This window comes from Balaenoptera borealis (assembly GCF_965194805.1).
Source record: "Balaenoptera borealis genome assembly, chromosome: 4".
Lineage (NCBI taxonomy): Eukaryota > Metazoa > Chordata > Mammalia > Artiodactyla > Balaenopteridae > Balaenoptera > Balaenoptera borealis.
This window is the reverse complement of record NC_138861.1, coordinates 79904152-79922911: the sequence shown is the minus strand read 5'-3', so window position 1 is coordinate 79922911 and position 18760 is coordinate 79904152. Positions and strand designations below refer to the sequence as shown.

General features: G+C 37.3%; 1 protein-coding gene across 1 annotated transcript in view; it reads left to right on the top strand.

The window, feature by feature from the left end:
• Window positions 1-18760, top strand: part of GABRB1 (gamma-aminobutyric acid type A receptor subunit beta1) — a 405998-nt gene that overhangs the window by 376722 nt on the left and 10516 nt on the right. Inside the window, exons 6-8 of the mRNA XM_082390697.1 lie at window positions 6590-6727; window positions 6833-6985; window positions 9871-10115. Coding sequence (XP_082246823.1) covers window positions 6590-6727; window positions 6833-6985; window positions 9871-10115 — 536 coding nt within the window. The remainder of the gene's footprint in view (window positions 1-6589; window positions 6728-6832; window positions 6986-9870; window positions 10116-18760) is intronic.

Genomic DNA, 18760 nt, shown 5'->3' with positions numbered 1-18760 from the left:
TATTCTTCCTAGGGGCAGCATCTAACAGGAAGCCAGAGAGACAGGAAGCCCAGCCCCAGGGGTACAGAGCAGAGTATAGAAAGCAGGAGAGGCACAGAAACAGCAAATGAATGACCAGCACAAGCCAACAGGGGTTTTCCTGGAAAGCTCTGGTAATTCCAAATCTGGAGCAAATAATTCTTCCCCAGAAGAGAAAGAGAATGTATCAATCCAGATTCTGCTGCATATAACAGAAGTCCATTTGGCTAGCTTAAGCAGAAAGAGATTCAATAGAAGAAAGTGGTGCTTACAAAATTAAAAGACAGAGGTAGTAGGCTCTAGGCTGGGCAACTAGAAATGACTCCCAGTATCACAGTGCAGACTGGCCCTCCAAGGGGACTGATGGCTTCACCACAATTGGGAAGCTGGTAGTCAGGTAGCTCCTGCCATGTGTTGACTCCAGGACCACAGAAAGCTAAAACCAGGATTCCTGGTTCCAGAGCCATCTATACTGTATGAGCTGCACCAACAAAAGGAGTGCCTCAAATATCACCTTTGACATCACTTAACTTCATTTAATAAGGCTACCTAAATCTTATCCACTACCTTGTTGCAAAGCTTTCCTAAAGATTAAAACACATGCTAAAGAAAGCCAATCCATACAGAAGGATTTAGAAAGGAATTTTGTGGTGAAATATGTAACATTTTACATGAAATATGCAAGCTCCAAGAGGGCAGGAGCCATGTCAGTTTTATTCACCACTGTAGCCACAGTAACTTTCCACCCCCTGGCACATAGTCAGCACTCAATAAATACCTACTCATTGAATGAGTAAGACACAAAAATAGGTTAGTGCCTGGCTGTCAAGTTAAGGTTAGTAGCACAAAGCCAGGAGTCTTATTTTTTAGAGCTGTCTTAGATTTTCCAATCTGTTTATTTTAACTTTAGAATCACTTTGTCTAGTTCCCAAAACGAAAAGCTCATTGGTATTACTAGGCAATCACATTAAGTTGCAAATGAACTTAAGGATGTTGAGTCTTCCTATTCAAAACATGGTATGTCTTTTTATTTGTTCAAGGCTTCTTTTGTGCTTTTCAAAAGTGTTTCAAATGTTGCTTCATATAAGTCTTGCCTGTTTCTAAGTTTATTACTAGATATTTCTTGTCTCTATTTTAAAAAGGGTCTTTTCTTCCATTATAAATTTTTGTTTTTATATATGAAAGCTACCCATTTCTGTGTAGTAATTTTGTACCCCATAATCATACTAATTCTATTGTTTGTAAAAGTCTCTCAGTGAATTCTTTGGGGTTTACTGGATATACAGTTGTATAATTAACAAATCTTAATAGATTAACCAGCAGTTTTCCAACTTTATAGTTCAATTTTCTTTCTTTTCCCTAATGACTAGTATTTCCAGAACAATGTTAAAAATAATAGCAATGGTAGTGGACACTCTTATTTTGTTCTTAACTTTCATGGGAATATTCTAGTGTTTCCACAATAAGCGTGATTCTGGCTTTGAGCGTGAGATAGATATGTCTTACCATGTTACGGAAATATCCATCTATGCATATTTATTGAGTGATGTTTGTTTTGTTAAAAAACAAACAGACTGGCTATTAAATTTTGTCAAATGCCTTTTTAGCACCTGTGTATATAATCATATGCTTTTTTCTCCTTAGATCTGTTAATATAATGAAGTATATTACTAGATTTTCTAATATTGAATCATTTGCACTCCTAGAATAAACCCCACTAGTTATGCATTGTTATTTATTGTACTGCTGGATCTTGTTTTGCTAATATGTTCTCCTTAGTTTATGAAAACAATTTGGAAGTTTTCATTTTTCCCCTATACTTTGGAACTGTTTAAGTAGAAATAGAATTATCAGTCTTAAATGTTTGAGTCTGGTGTTTATTTGTTTGTAGGGGGTAACATCAAGCTATTTTGATCTTCTGTCTCCCCTGATTTGGGCTTTAGCAAATGTTTTTCTTATGAGAAAGTTATCCATTTTATTCAAATTTTCAAATTTGTTTGCATAGATTTGAGCAAAGTAGTCTTATAATTCTTTACACAGCCCCCCGTTTCCAATGAGCTTTCCCTGATGATGTCTTAGTTATCCATCCTGATTCATTTGTTTGACTGGAGTCTTCTGTAGAATAATTTCCTCAAACAGGTCCCTGGGTGATATATTCTCTGGAATTCTTCTCTGGAAAGAAGTGGTATTTTGGCGGGGAATGGGACTCTTGAGTCTCTGAGTTGCTGTCCTTTGCCTTTACTCTAGATGTTCTGAATTGTTATTCTATAGTCCTTTCCTTTCAGAAGTCTGATAGTTTTTCCTGTGAAAATACCTTGTACTTTGTGTCTGGAAGATTGTAAAATTATTCTTTTACCCTTGGAGTTCAGGAGTGATATCAGGGTAACATAATATAATGAGCCCTTCAATATGCAAAACAGTTTATTAAATTCAGGGAAATTTGTATTTTCTTTTTGTGTATTATGGCTCCTCTTCTTCTGTCAAGAATGCCCACTATTCATATGTTAGCTCTCCTAGATGAGTCTTTCAAAGCCCTTATGCTTTCCAAATCTCTATAATTTTGTTCAAACTGTCTTCCAATCCACTAATCTGGCCTCATCAGTGGCCATCTTCTTTTCAATTTATCTAACACTCTTTTTTAATTAAAAACTATGGGTTTTAGTACAAGGAAGTAAGGAAGTTTTTGTGCTCTAATCAGATATCCTTATATGTTCCCAAATTTTGAATAAAGATGGGAAATGAAAAGTTCAAACTATCATCTGCTTCCTCCACCAGCTCTTCTCACGAGGAGCCATCTATTCTGGACCTTATGCTTATTTTCCTTCTGTAGGATGACTGGATTTTCTTATAAATATCGTTGTGTTTCTCTTGAATATCCCTTGGGATTTGGACCCAGCTGCCAGAGCACCGTAAATGGAAACAGTGTTCTAGCTAGATGAAAAGCATGGTGGGCTCCAGGCAAGCTGTCATTCCCCTACTGATGCACCAGGAGGTAGTCTCTCTCTCTCTCTTCCTCTCTCTCCCCACTTTTTAAACTCTCCTACATCTTATTAAAGGACTGTGAAAACAGCAGTTCCTCCAAATAGTCACACAAGTGGCAGCAGCCTCCATTTAATAGTCCCCCCAAATCCCTGCGTCCAGCTTTCTTCCTTAATCTCACTGTTCTAACCCCATCCAAGTACCCCATGCCAGTAGTCCCCCAGTTCTCTCCTGTCCCTGAGGGGAAAAACATCCCATGACATCATTGTCTACTAGATCCAGACAGAGCTGAGACCTCACATTCCCCAGATCCCACTTCATGCTGGGCTTAGAAGTTCATAGTTGAATGGGAAGTGGAAGGAAGAGCATCAGGGCTGAGTTTAAGCTGTCGTGTTGCCACTAGCCATTTCCCCTCCGAGAGGAGGTTCTTATTCTAGAACACTTAAATGGGCTCCAGGGGAAGCCATGATTCTCTGAAATTACCATCAAATTGTATTTATTTACCTATCTATACATATGTATTATATATATGTTTTTCTGTAGAGTTTTTTCGGAAGTTTTTTTAAGAATATTTTTTAAAGCAGTTTTATGTTCACAGCAAAATTGAGGGGAAGGTACAGAGATTTCCCATATACCCTCTGCCGCCACACATGCATAGCCTCCCCTGTTATCAACATCCTCCACCAAAGTGGTGCATTTGTTACAATTGATGAAATGATGTGGACACATCATTATCACCCAGAGTCAATAATTTACTTTCGGGTTCACTCTTAGTGTTGTCCATTCTATGGGTTTAGACAAATGCATAATGACATTTGTCTCCCACTATAGTAACATATGGAGTATTTTCATTGCTCTCTAAAGATCTGTGTTCTGTACATTCATCCCTCCCCACCCCCAACCCCTGGCAACCACTGATCTTACCGTCTCCATAGTTTTGCCTTTTCCAGAATGTCACATAGTTGGAATCATGCAGTATGTGGCCTTCTCAGATTGACTTCTTTCACTTTATAATATGCATGTAAGTTTCTTCCATGTTTTTTCATGGCTTGATAGCTCATTTCCTTTTAGCACTGAGCAATATACCATTACCTATGTGTATGACAGTATCAAAGGACCAAAAGACATCTTGGTTGCTCCCAAGTTTTGGCAATTATGAATAAAGCTACTGTAAACATCTGTGTACAGGTTTTTGTGTAGACACAAGTTTTCAATTACTTTGGCTAGAAACCAAGGAGCATGATTGCTAGGTCATATGATTAGAGCGTGTTTAGTTTTGTAAGAAACTGCCAAACTCTCTTCCAAAGTGGCTGTTCCATTTTGCATTTCCACCAGCAGTGAATGAGAGTTCTTGCTGCTCCACATCCTCTCCAGCATTTGGTGATGTCAGTGTTCCAGATTTTGACGATTCTAATAGGTGTACAGTAGCATCACATTATTGTTTTAATTTGCGTTTCACTAACAGCATGTCATGTGGAGCATCTTTTCATATGCTTATTTGCCATCTGTATATCTCCTTTGGTGAGATGTCTGTTAAGGTCTTTGGCCCATTTTTATTCAGGTTTTTTGTTTTCTTACTGTCAAGGTTTAAGATCTCCTTGTATATTTTGGATAACATTCCTTTATCAGATGTGTCTTTTGTATATATTTTCACCCAATCTGTGGCTTGTCTTCTCATTCTCTTGAGTTCAGAAGGTTTTATCAGATTCTCAAAGAGATGTTAAGAATCACAGTCTTACAGAGCCATACCCAAATTTGGTGGAAATCCCCAACATGCCAATTAGTTCCATGTAAATTGCTCTAAGTCCAGTGGGTATCGAGGGTCTCACAGCCTCTCAGACACCGAAGATTATATCTAAAAGTAAATATCTTCCATTGCTATGCTCTACTTGGGTCATTGTAAAATAGGTTACTGAATATGAAAGATTACCCTTTGAAGAAAGGGCAAGTTCTTGAACTAGAAGAAGATGGTTTTAAGAGAAATAAAATAAAACAAATTGAAACATATTATAGTAAATAATATCCTGTATAGAGTGGCAAAAGTAACAAATACAAGACAGTTGTGAGTGCAATGAGTTCAGGGATAAGAATTCAAAAAAGAGCTTTTTGAAGAGAAGCTAGAAGTGTTTAAAGCAATATAGTGAAGATAATTTTATTTCCCCTCAAAATAAAAAGGAAGAAGACCTTAAAGTTTCTTACATTCTTTCAGTGATATGTTGTTGGTGATTCTTTGGCACTTGGCATTCAACTTCTAAATTTTAAATATATTACTCTTTATCTCTTGAGAAAATGTTTCTGGTTTAATCAAAAGTTAGTAGGCAAAATATCTACTACATTATATGGTTACTTTTTTTTTTTTTTTTATGGCTGTGTTGGGTCTTCGTTTCTGTGCGAGGGCTTTCTCTAGTTGCGGCAAGCGGGGGCCACTCTTCATCGCGGTGCGCGGGCCTCTCACTATCGCGGCCTCTCTTGTTGAGGAGCACAGGCTCCAGACGCGCAGGCTCAGTAATTATGGCTCACGGGCCCAGTTGCTCCGCGGCATGTGGGATCTTCCCAGACCAGGGCACGAACCCGTGTCCCCTGCATTGGCAGGCAGGCTCTCAACCACTGCGCCACCAGGGAAGCCCTATATGGTTACTTTTGAAACATAAGCTCTAGTAATTCTAATGGAAAAGGATTTGATGCTTTTTTATTTGAGGTCAATAAAAATAGGAAATAACCTTAGAAAGATCTTTTTTTGTCTCTAGCAGATAGAAAGATACAAATATAAAGCCTTCTATATGTTTTAAATGATTTTTAGATTTTTTAATATATTAATACATTTTTTATGCAAGCTACTCTAATATATGACCATAACCCAAGCAGACCCATGGCAATTGGGAGCAGAAATGGAAGGGGAAATAGATTTTAAGATAGATCCTTCTACCACAATCTACAATCCTCTACACATTCGCCTTAAATTACTTAAACCTCACTACCATAAGTATTAAGATATAAAAATATGATCAAAAATTCACATATTTCCTAAAATGTTCACCTATATATTAGCTATAGTCAAAGGCTATAAAGAGAAGCTTACCTAATTTTCTTTGAAAAAATGTATACTCTTTTTTGAATGTCTTGATCATTTAATGGGTCCGTACTAATTTGATCTTTTATTATACCCCATCCCTTTATCCTTTCTGTTCCCCTTTTAACAAATATGTGCTCAATTATTATACTTGTTGTTGTTAAATAACACATAGTCAAAATCTATGCCCAGGCACCTAGAATTCGGGCATCCCTCAATCTAACCGAAGAGTGCTCATTAGTGGACACAATGAGAATAAATATGCAGCAGTGATATCAGATATCACTGAATGATCACAGAGGTTATGTTCAGTACAGCCAAGTATATCCATCTTCTCAAGGCAGCCACAACCAGCCTGTCAGAAACAGCACTCAACATGAAACCTCTTGTGTTATCCCAATTTAAAGCAAAATCATCTTATCATCAATTGCTGGGAAATTTCTCTCCAAATCCCCAACTGTCTTCAAAATGAATTTCTAGGCCAACTGAATCCTGTTTAACTCTGCTGTTTCTTGGTTTCAGATGGCTACACCACTGATGACATCGAGTTTTACTGGAATGGAGGAGAAGGAGCAGTAACAGGAGTGAATAAAATTGAGCTTCCTCAGTTTTCAATTGTTGACTATAAGATGGTGTCCAAGAAGGTGGAGTTCACAACAGGTGAGGATGTCTCCCCCAAAATGAACTAGCGATGATGAAAAAGGAGATGGCTCCCACCAAATGACCATCTGATTTTATTTTCTTTTATTTTTTTTTTTCACTCAGGGGCATATCCACGACTGTCACTAAGTTTTCGTCTAAAGAGAAACATTGGTTACTTCATTTTGCAAACCTACATGCCTTCCACACTGATTACAATTCTGTCCTGGGTGTCATTTTGGATCAACTATGATGCCTCTGCAGCCAGAGTCGCACTAGGTAATGCATTCCCAGCACTACAGAGAGCTGGTGGGATTTAACGTCAAACCACAACCAATGAATGATAAGAATTACAGGCAAGGGTGTCTCTCACAGAGAGCCAGAGAATGAGATTACCATAAGACTGCTGGATAATAAAACATCTATGTGTAAGCACTTACAGGGTGAATGTTTTACAACGTAATATCTTTTTATCATTTTACCAAAATAAAAAACAAATCTTGGAGTACACTCAACGCTATGTAAGTGCTTCTTAGAGAATATTTTAAAATTCTCATTACACTAATATTTTACTAACTTTGTGATTTCTTCTTTGGTTCCTTCTCTTTACAGTGGAGAACATTATTGCATTATTCTCAAATGGATTTGGAGAAAGCTAAACCTTGTGACCATTAACAAGCCATGTCAATATTATCTTTCAAATATTAACTATAGTTAAATTGTATCGCTCTGTCTCCCTTAAATAGAGCTCCTTCTACTTGAATAAGGCACAAACAATTCATCAGCTATATTAATGATCTGTGATCAGGACAGAATAAAAAATGGTTTCCTTCCCGGGGAAACAGAATTCAGAACTAGTCTTGCCATGGTTGAGTAATTGCTGTAAACTAAAAGGTTATATTTGAGATTTTAAAGGATTCCTTGGAAAGTTAGAATATGTAAGGTCTGTCTGATGTATCTGGGTATGTGTGGGTCTGCCTCGTATTTAACCCTAGAGCCATTTCAGTTACCACTTTCTGGGGCTTATTTACAGACACACACACACACATGCAAAAGAACATCATTTATTACTAAGATAACATATACAGCTCTTCTCTTCTGAGACTACGGAACTGGATTAGATGATCAGCATATACCCTTTCACCCCTAGACTAATTGTCAACTCTATAGCCCATCTCTATTGGTTGAGTATATAAGGCTCACAGAGTCAAGTGCTGGCAGCCCCTTATCAACCTTTGAACATTACAAGACTAAGGAAAGAAGACAAATAATTTATCATATCATACACATGTATCTGCACATATTATTTGAATATGAACATGAATATGTGTATACGCTATGGTTCAAGAAAAAACATCAGACAGTGTCTACAGCAGAGAATATGAACTATCAAGGTCATGAATTGTGGCTCTCTTTACACATCTATCCTCAAAGCTAATAATATTTTGATTAGAGGTGTCAGCATATAGAGATGCTGAATAAACCTGTTCTTTGAAATGTAAAACCTAAGGTATTTAAAAACTTATCTAAGTGAAAAGACGTTTATTTACTAGCCCTTCTTGCTTAAAAAATTTAAGCCAAGGAGTAGAAGCAGAAGTGGAATTAGTAGATCTTAATGAATTATTGCTTCTGTACAGAACATTAGGTAGAATTATATTAGGGGAAATTTAAAACTTTATTCAAAGAAATAAATAGGATGACTCATGATGGCATTTAATATCAGTCCAGACATTTAAATTTATCACTGATCTGAACTATTTTAACCTTTTGTATGGTAGTTCTGACTTCCTACTTTATCTGTTCTCCTGAAGTTTAGTAGTCAAATCAGGGAATCTGAATAGAATAATCTGGCTGGCAAATGAGTGCTAAACTATTTTCTTCCCTTTTCATTTTCTAACTTCCATTCCCTTTGCCAGTTCTCCTTTGTCTTCAATATCCATTTCACATTTCCTATCTTAATTTTTAAGGACCTCCGTCAAGTTTCACGTTTTACTTTTTCATCTCTCTGCTTTTATTTTAAATGCCTTTGCTTCATACCTCCTTGCTTTTTGCCCCTAGCTGGGTGATCTACAGCAAAATAACTAATCTCAGAGTTTCTGTTTACTCAGATATAAAATGGGAATTATATACCTGCCTTATCACACTCAGCAGGCTGTTATGACAGCCATATAATTCATAGCTGTTTAAGTGTTTAAAACTGTAAAAACACTATACAAATGTGTAATATTAGTATTACAGCAGAGTTTAGTATTAGATATAAGTATCACTTCCTATTTTTCCCAATTATCATTTCATCACCATAATCAACACAAAATATTATACAGACACACAAACATTATATTGTTAAGAATGCCATATTTAACAAAGTAGACAAAGCAGAATCTTCCTTTTAAAAAGACTACACTCTTAAATTTCTTTAACAAGTTGAATTTTTAGGAAGTCTTTTCCTGACTCCGGGGAACTAATTCATTCTAGTCTCTGGAATCAAGGAACTAGAGGTAATATTTGAAAAAAAAAAAAAAAAAGCAATAAGATTATGTTATATTTTAAAATACGTATATCAAATACTTGATGCAAATCATGAAATTTCTTATTTGTTTCTTCTTTTCATGTTGAATCACTATGAATGATGCATTATAATTTTAAAAGACCGTACTGACCCTGTGACCTGGGTGTATTACAGTTGCATGCGATGAAATAGGTCTCCTCAAACTGGTCACCAACTTTCAGTTCGGTAGTGAGTGCTGTGGTGATTAGTATTACAAGGACAGATTTAGGAGGGACATGACAGAGACGCTGAGAGAAGGAAGGAAAGAAGGAGGTGGCGTGTAGCAGAATGAGGGACATTTGACAGTAAGCAGTGGGCATATCAATGAGATTTGAATATTTCCCTCTACTTTTCTTTTTCCTTTGTGCATTATTTTTTTTAAAAAAACAGTTTTCAACCCAACACTCACAGAGCATCCCATTTTATGATTTACTTATGGACTACGTAGGGAGCCTGCAGCTTTGTCTTTCAAATTGTCTGCCCTTTTTGCCCTGTGGTTTATTGCATTGCTGCCATCATTCTGGAGCACCAACAAAAGATCGGCATCTGTCCTCTCAATCTTAAAAAGGGAACTTAACAAGTGCGCTCAGCTAAGCTGTGTCTTTCTGTTTCATAGGAATCACCACGGTGCTGACAATGACAACCATCAGCACTCACCTCAGGGAGACCCTGCCAAAGATCCCTTATGTCAAAGCAATTGATATTTACCTGATGGGTTGCTTTGTGTTTGTGTTCCTGGCTTTGCTGGAATATGCCTTTGTAAATTACATCTTCTTTGGAAAAGGCCCTCAGAAAAAAGGAGCTGGCAAACAAGACCAGAGCACTAATGAGAAGAACAAACTGGAGATGAATAAAGTCCAGGTAATATATTAAATATTCTTAACAATCTTCTTCTGAAATTCACCAGCAGCATGGTGCCCAGAGCTCTCATAACAGAAAAAAATTATGAAATATTCGTTTATCTTTAAGAAGGCTCCAACCACCCTTCATTTCACATATTTGAAAATTGACAATTGAAGATGTTAGGTTGAAGTTTACATAGGTTAATAACATACTTGGGCCTGCAACTCAACCCAAAGTCCATTATTCTTTATTTTAAACTATATAGTTGTAAAACTATACAGAAAAGAATAATTCCAGATCTACTTAATAAATAAATGAGAGAACTAAAGTGAACAAACTCTTACTCCTAAGTGGCAATGAGGCACTATAGCACGGTGGTTACAACCACAGAATGGAATCAGACTGCTTGGATTTAATTCCCAGGTCTGCCACTTACTGGCTTTAGAACTTCAGACAAATCAACCTATGTAACTCCTTATCTAACCTCTGGTCTCAGTGTCATCAACCATAAAATAGAGATTACTATAGTATACCTATCTCTCAGTTATCATAAGGACTAAATGAGTTTTGTTACTTCTTTTAAAGTCTATTATTTGGAACAATACCTAGTACATAGTAAGAACTCAATAAGTATTAGCTATTATTATATACAAGACATTGTCAGTATTTTTCCTTTGCTTTTCACTGGTAGATCTTATGACCTGTGTTCTCACTCTGCATTAAAATAATGCTTTGTTTATTCTTTTCAAAAATCCCTATAGTCTCTACTTCTGTGGCATTTTTCACTGATATCATTTGACAATTATGTGCCTTGAAATACTGGATCCACGACAAATTGTTTTCAAGATGGCACACAGGGTGATGACTCAAATATTCACTCACGGTTCTGAGCATTGGGGGTACTGCTCTGAATGAGACGAAGTTCCTTGCTCTCATGGAGTTTCGATGCTAACGTGGGAAGACAGGCAGTAAACAAACAAGCAAGTGTAGAGAGCATAATTTCAGGTAATAGGAAGTGCTACAAAGAAAGTAAAACAGAGTAATGGGCAAGAGAATGTTTGGGGTCAGGTTCAAGGGAACAGGGAACTTTGACCAGGTAATCAGGAAGACCTCTTTGAGGAATTACCATTTGATGTGACACCTAAGTGATGAAAGCCGCAACCGTGCCATGTCCATTCTAGGCAAAGAATTGTGTGACGTGTTAAAGGACTGAGAGAAGACCAACGCAGCAAGAACATAGGAAGTGAGGGAGAAAGAGAATAATTTGAGTTGTGGCTGGAGAATCAGGCAGAAGTCAAATAATGAATCTTCAAGGTGTTTGTTCATGCTCTTTAGTAGGATATCAAAATTTGACAAACACTGTCAGGTAATTAGAAAATTACAAATGAGGAAAACATACAGATTCAGCCAAATGGGCAAAATTCAAAGCAACACACTCAAATAAATTTATGCTCTTGTATAAAACACTATGGTCAATGCTATGGGAAAAGGAGTAGGCATGATACTTGCCCTTGAGAATCTTCTGATCTGGCTGGAAAGAAAGTTATGAATGGATTATAAAATAAGACAGGACAGCATTTATCTTGAAGAAAGGTTGAAGCTTCCTATTATCTGATTGTAGCCATACCAGCTTTAAAAGTACTTTAGCAATAAAAATAAATTTTTTAAAGGAAGGGCTTCCCTGATGGCACGGTAGTTAAGAATCCACCTGCCAACGCAAGGGACACGGGTTCGAGCCCTGGTCCGGGAAGATCCCACAGGCCGCGGAGCAACTGAGCCCGTGTGCCACAACTACTGAAGCCTGCACGCCTAGAGCCTATGCTCCACAACAAGAGAAGCCACAGCAGTGATAAGCCCGCGCACTGCATCGAAGAGTAGCCCCAGCTCACTGCAACTAGAGAAAACCCGCGTGCAGCAACGAAGACCCAACGCAGCCAAAAATAAATAAATAAAGATACTTTAGCAAAAAAAGTATTTTAAAAAAGTACTTTAGCAGTAGTTTTCAAGAGCACCTCTTTTCTACTCCCATTCCCATCTCAAGTGCTTCTAAACCTACTAGCTGGTCCCCTGTAGAGCTTGGAATGTGCACTGATATATCATGACGAAAGACCTACATAGATAGATAAAGTGGTGTAGGTACACTGGTAGGAAAATTCAGAAAATATGTACTGGATAGACCCTCAAAGATAGGTAGAATTTGGAGAGGTAAAATGAAGAAAACAGGGCTTTTCCATTGGCTAGAAAAACAACGTTGTCCAGAGTCAGTAACTAAATGGAAAGGTCGGGCAAACTGAAATCGAATTATTCAGATAAAGTAAAGAGATTATAAAACAAACTTTAACCAAACTCTGGGCATTTGCCTTGATTTCACCCTAGGATATCAAAGAACTGTTCTAAGGTGCTAAGGGACAAACAAAGGCTGGAGGAAAGCCTCCTATTCCATATGATATCTAGATGCATAATATATACTGCTCTGAAGAGGCCTTAGTGACTAGCTAATAGATAAGTAGGATGTTCCCATCTAGCTGATCTTTATTTTATAAGCAGATTGTTTGAACAACACTGGGCTTAAACAAAGTAATGTTTCATTGGATCTCAAATCAGGAAACTTTTATTCCAGGTGAATTGACTTTATTTTATTGGAATTCCAAGAGAAAGCATAGAAAAATCCCTCAACTGTCAGAAGATGAAACACATAAAGAAAATAAAGATGTATTTTTATCCATGGAAAGCTAGACTAGGAATGCCAGAGATGCTTTTCACAGAAACATAAATAGACAACTTTATGCCAAAATTCAAAAACAGATCACGTGAAGACATGGCAGAGTAGTTTATATCAAACTAACCCTCCTGGAGATTAAAAATTATAAACCCTGAGCAAAAGTTTTAAAAATCTGCTTGAAGACATGGAAGAGAAACTGAAAACAAGCAAAAACTAGGAGAGAATCAACTCTCCAATGAAGGGAACTCCACTGTGTGAAATCAGTGTTTATACAGCTTTTCCCCTGAGGCCAGGCGCCAGTCTAGGGGCATGTGGGACAGTGAAACATCTGCCAAAAAACTGAAGTTTTATTGATCTGATAAATCAGAGCATGGAGTTTGATACTTCCAGAGTTCCTGGAAATTTTAGGAAGAAGTGAAGCCACAGGAGAAATTCAAAATCCCATGGATTGTTGGTTGATCCCTGAACTACACATGTACAGGTAAAATGCCAAGAAATCCAGAAGGAGAAACAACAACAACAACAGCTGAAAAGCTGGAAAAAAAAAAAAAAAAAGGAATGAACAGAGATTTCAGCTGTTACCCGCCATATGGAAGTCAAGGTTCGGAGTTTGAATCCAGCATTTAGGACTGGTTGGTAAATACATTAGGCTTTCCACTAAAACCCTTAGGAGTAAAGACTAAGTCACAAGAATAAGAGATTCCCCTTGAGTTAAGGGAAAAACTAAAATAGACTCACTCTAACAACTCATAAAACCAAGTCTACACATTCTAGGGGATCCAGTAGTAATTTAACTGCCTTTGAGAACAAAACCCAGAAATCATCAGGGAAGATAACAAAATCCAGTCTTTACAGTGCATCATCAACATGTCTAGTATAATAATAAAAAATTCCTGTACATGAGAAGAAATAGGAAAAAATGCCCATAGTCAAGAGAAAGAAATTTAGCCAAAAAAACAGACCTGCAAAAATCTTAGATGTTGGGTTAAAAGATAAGGGCTATAAGTAATAATAATAACTATAATTAATATCTTTAGAAGGTCATAGGAATTAGCCAAAATATCCTAAAATAGTGAATGGTTAAACAAACTATTGTACATTCACACTGTGGGGTACTAGCCCAATAAAAAGTAATGAACCATTGATACAGGCAACAACTTGGATGGATTTCAAGGGCATTAAGCCAAGTGAAAAAAGCCAATCTTAAAGATTATATACTGTATGATTACATTTATATAATACTCCTGGAATAACAAAATTATAGAGATGAAGAACAGATTAGTGGTTGCCAGGACTTAGTGACAGTGGTGGGGAGAGGGAGATGGGTGTGACTGATCATAAAGGGGTAGCTTGAGGGAAATCTTTGCAGTGGTAGAATAATTTTGTGTCTTGATTGCAGTGGTGGTTATGGGCCTCTAACATGTAGTAAAATTACATAGAACTATACACACTATACCAATATCAGTTTCCGGGTTTTGATATTGTACAATAGTTAAGTAAGATATAATCAATGGGAGAAACCGGGTGAAGGGTACCTGGGCTCTCTCTGTGCTATCTTTGCAACTTTCTAGGAATCTACAATAATTTCAAAATTAAAAGCTTAAAATAAAGTCCATAGGAAAAGATTAACATAATATATGAAGAGATGGGAAGTATCAGACTAGGATTTGAGACTATAAACAAGAGCCAGTGGAAATCATAGAATTGAAAATTTTATTAGATGGATTAGAATCAGATTTTATACCACAGAAGAAAAAATTAGTATGATTGAAGGTAATATTGGCCTTCTCTCAATTTTTCCATTGTCCCAGTTCTTACCATAATTGCTACTACCTCAGGAATGCCTTAACTGACATGTCTGCTGCTGGTTTATATTTTGTACCCTTGTGATTTGTTCTCATGACATCCTGTGCTTTTCCACCTTAGGACTTACCACAATATCGAGTATATGTGTAATTATTTTATTTGTGTAATTATTTTTGTAACCTCTATCTCTCTGCTAATCTCCAAGCTTCCCAAAGATAGGCACCAGGGTCCTTGTCTATTATGTTTATTGTTCTTTCCTTGGTGGTTAGAACTGAGAAAATACCAAATAGGAATTTTTTGAATGAATGACTGCTAGAGAGGCCTTTTTCATTCAAGATGAGTTCTTAGATACCACACAATGTATTGAGTGTTACGTCACAATGTTTTATAAAATTCTTATGTATTCATAATAAGTAAGAAAGGGGGACTATCTATAGTCCATTTTAGCTTCTTCTCCAAACTTACTTACTGTTTCTATCACTTTGATTTTTGATATTTTTTCAAGCATACTTTCTATCAACCTCTGCTATTCTTTCTGAATCACAGTGATATAGCATCAGATAAATACAGTCTCCCAAAAAATGTTATGGATAAGATTTTATAAACTTCTTCATATTTAGATGGAATAATAATAGACCAGTACTATCTCAAGGAAATTATAATCATGCCTGTAGCTGCTTAGGTTTTCCAGTTCCTGACTTCCTTATCCTATTCTAAAACCAGGGGCTCAGGCAGACAATGAGTCAATAACAAAGCAAGTGTATCACTTCATCTATTCAGTGCATCATCTCCAGCAGTGAAGTTAGTGATGTAACCTAAGTGGTATTTAAAAATGTTACCCCCTGGTTAAATTTAAGAAATAGAAAATATTATATTTTTTCTTTACTATAATGGTTAGATGATCCTCTCCTTTCCTTTTAGATGCTTATAAACAGTTGAATTCAAATGACATATATGTTCTGGTTGGTCCCAGACAATTTTTATTTGAGGGATCCCTAATATCGGCCTTGGTACCCTAGTACCCTAGTACCAAGTATCCTAGTACACATTACTCTGGTAGCCTTGGCTGGGCAGTATTGTCAAGGGTATCTATACTGAAGCTGCAGAAGTGCTTGCTTTGTCTTGATTTATATTTCCACCACTGCACTGAAGCATCTTTTTATATGAGTACAGGTGCTCAATCCAGACATTAGGAGAGACATTAGGAGAGTTTCAACCTCCAACGTGATAAAGACAATAGATTCATAAAACCCTCAGGTATCATTTGAAGCTAGAGATGGAATTTAGAGTTTTGAAAGATAGATTACTCAGTAAAACTAAGCTGTAAGTAAGCTACTTCAGGGCCATTTTTGTACTAACCTGGAGCAAATATAGTTGTATCTGCTGGCCACAATGCCTGCCCATTTGCAAATAGATCCACCTAAGATGGAATGGTTGCATGGGTGGTCTGTGACCAGAGACTGACTCAAAATCATTCTAAGTCATGGGGGACACTGGTGAAATCTGCTGAAGAGTCATACCCGATGGGCAGTTGGAACCCCAAAAGTCAAGAAAGAATTTTTCCCTTCAGAACCAGATGTTGATACTGTAATCTGGCTTCTTTTCCTCCCATTCCTATTCTCTATGGTGAATCATCTATACCTTCAGATAACTTTCTAAATGTAAATAAACTCTGTACTGTGATTAATTCCAGGATACACAATGCATGTGAAAACAGTCTTCATAAATGTAAACAGCTCTCTCAAGTCTAGCTTGGACCAGCTTGATACGCATATTAGACTTTGAGCCTGGGCTCCACCCCACATCACTGTCTTGCCATCAGTCTTTAATGAAACTTTAACCATTCTGACTTAGTATCTTGGATTCTGGAGAAATCCAGGCAGGGCCTCTGATTTCTAATGACGGCCTGTGTTAACAGTTCATGAACTTCTTTAGACCTCAAACCCCTGCCCAAATCTGGCTTGGTCCATGTTTTGTTCTCTAGTCATGGCTTAATTTAGCTAATCTTCAGGGCCTTCAGCAACCTAAGACTCTAATTTTCCTTTCCAGGAATCTCAAAATCTCTCTCTCTCTCTCTCATCTTCTTTCTGGCATCTAGTCTCCAATTTCTTCTATACTCAAACAGATAGGATTCTTTTGTGAATGAGAGAGAAATCTAACTTACTGGCTTAATAAAATCTAACTAGCTTAAAAAAAAAGAGGGGTGGGGAGTTTTTTGGCCCATATGTTCAAACAATGTCATCAGAGAGCATATCTTGTCATCTATTTTTTTTTTAACATCTTTATTGGAATATAATTGTTTTACAATGGTGTGTTAGTTTCTGCTTTATAACAAAGTGAATCAGCTATACATATAGATATATCCCCATACTTCCTCCCTCTTGCGTGTCCCTCTCACCCTCCCTATCCCACCCCTCTAGGTGGTCACAAAGCACCAAGCTGATCTCCCTGTGCTATGCAGCTGCTTCCCACTAGCTATCTATTTTACATTTGGTAGTCTATATATGTCAATGCCACTCTCTCACTTCATCCCAGCTTACCCTTCCCCCTCCCCGTGTCCTCAAGTCCATTCTCTACGTCTGCATCTTTATTCCTGTCCTGCCCCTAGGTTCTTCAGAACAAATTTTTTTTTTTAGATTCCATATACATGTGTTAGCATACGGTATTTGTTTTTCTCTTTCTGACTTACTTCACTCTGTATGACAGACTCTAGGTCCATCCACCTCACTACAAATAACTCAGTTTCGTTTCTTTTTATGGCTGAGTAATATTCCATTGTATATATGTGCCATACCTTCTTTATCCATTCATCTGTCGATGGACACTTAGGTTGCTTCCATGTCCTGGCTATTGTAAATAGAGCTGCAATGAACATTGTGGTACATGACTCTCTTTGAATTATGGTTTTCTCTGGGTATATCCCCAGTAGTGGGATTGCTGGGTCGTATGGTAGTTCTACTTTTAGTTTTTAAAGAACCCTCCATACTGTTCTCCATAGTGGCTGTATCAATTTACATTCCCACCAACAGTGCAAGAGTGTTCCCTTTTCTCCACACCCTCTCCAGCATTTATTGTTTGTAGACTTTTTGATGATGGCCATTCTGACTGGTGTGAGGTGATACCTCATTGTAGTTTTGATTTGCATTTCTCTAATGGTTAGGGATGTTGAGCTTCCTTTCATGTGTTTGTTGGCAATCTGTATATCTTCTTTGGAGAAATGTCTATTTAGGTCTTCTGCCCATTTTTCAATTGGGTTTTTTTTTTTTTTTGATATTGAGCTGCATGAGCTGCTTGTAAATTTTGGAGATTAATCCTTTGTCAGTTGCTTCGTTTGCAAATATTTTCTCCCATTCTGAGGGTTGCCTTTTCATCTTATTTATGGTTTCCTTTGCTGTGCAAAAGCTTTGAAGTTTCACTAGGCCCCATTTGTTTATTTTTGTTTTTATTTCCATTTCTCTAGGAGGTGGGTCAAAAAAGATCTTGCTGTGATTTATGTCATAGAGTGTTCTGCCTCTGTTTTCCTCTAAGAGTTCTATAGTGTCTGGCCTTACATTTAGGTCTTTAACCCATTTTGAGTTTATTTTTGTGTATGGTGTTAAGGACTGTTCTAATTTCATTCTTTTACGTGTAGTTGTCCAGTTTTCCCAGCACCACTTATTGAAGAGGCTGTCTTTTCTCCATTGTATATTCTTGCCTCCTTTATCAAAGATAAGGTGGCCATATGTGTGTGAGTCATTGAGAGCTAATGACTGACAGTGACATCACAAATGCGGTTGGTTACAGGAGCGGGATGGGCAGACGGAGGTTGTGGCTGTGTGGCTCTCTGTGCCCTGCAGGTGAAGGCAGCTGAGCACACTGGACAGCTTCATTCATTCGACTGTAGGCTTCTGGAGGACAGCCCGTTCCGTGGCCAGCACCACTTCACTTGGCTTCCTGCTCTGTACTTCAGAAGCACTCAGTAAATGGGGATCTAACTGAATTGGTTAACAGTAAGGAAATCACTTTCTGTTTGCAAAGTAGATTGAGGCCAGAGGTATTTCTTAACAGGGTTTTAAAACTGCCACTGAAAACAAGATTATATTTTATTCCAATTACACTGAAATGAGTTCTGGTATATTTCCCTATTGAAAATATC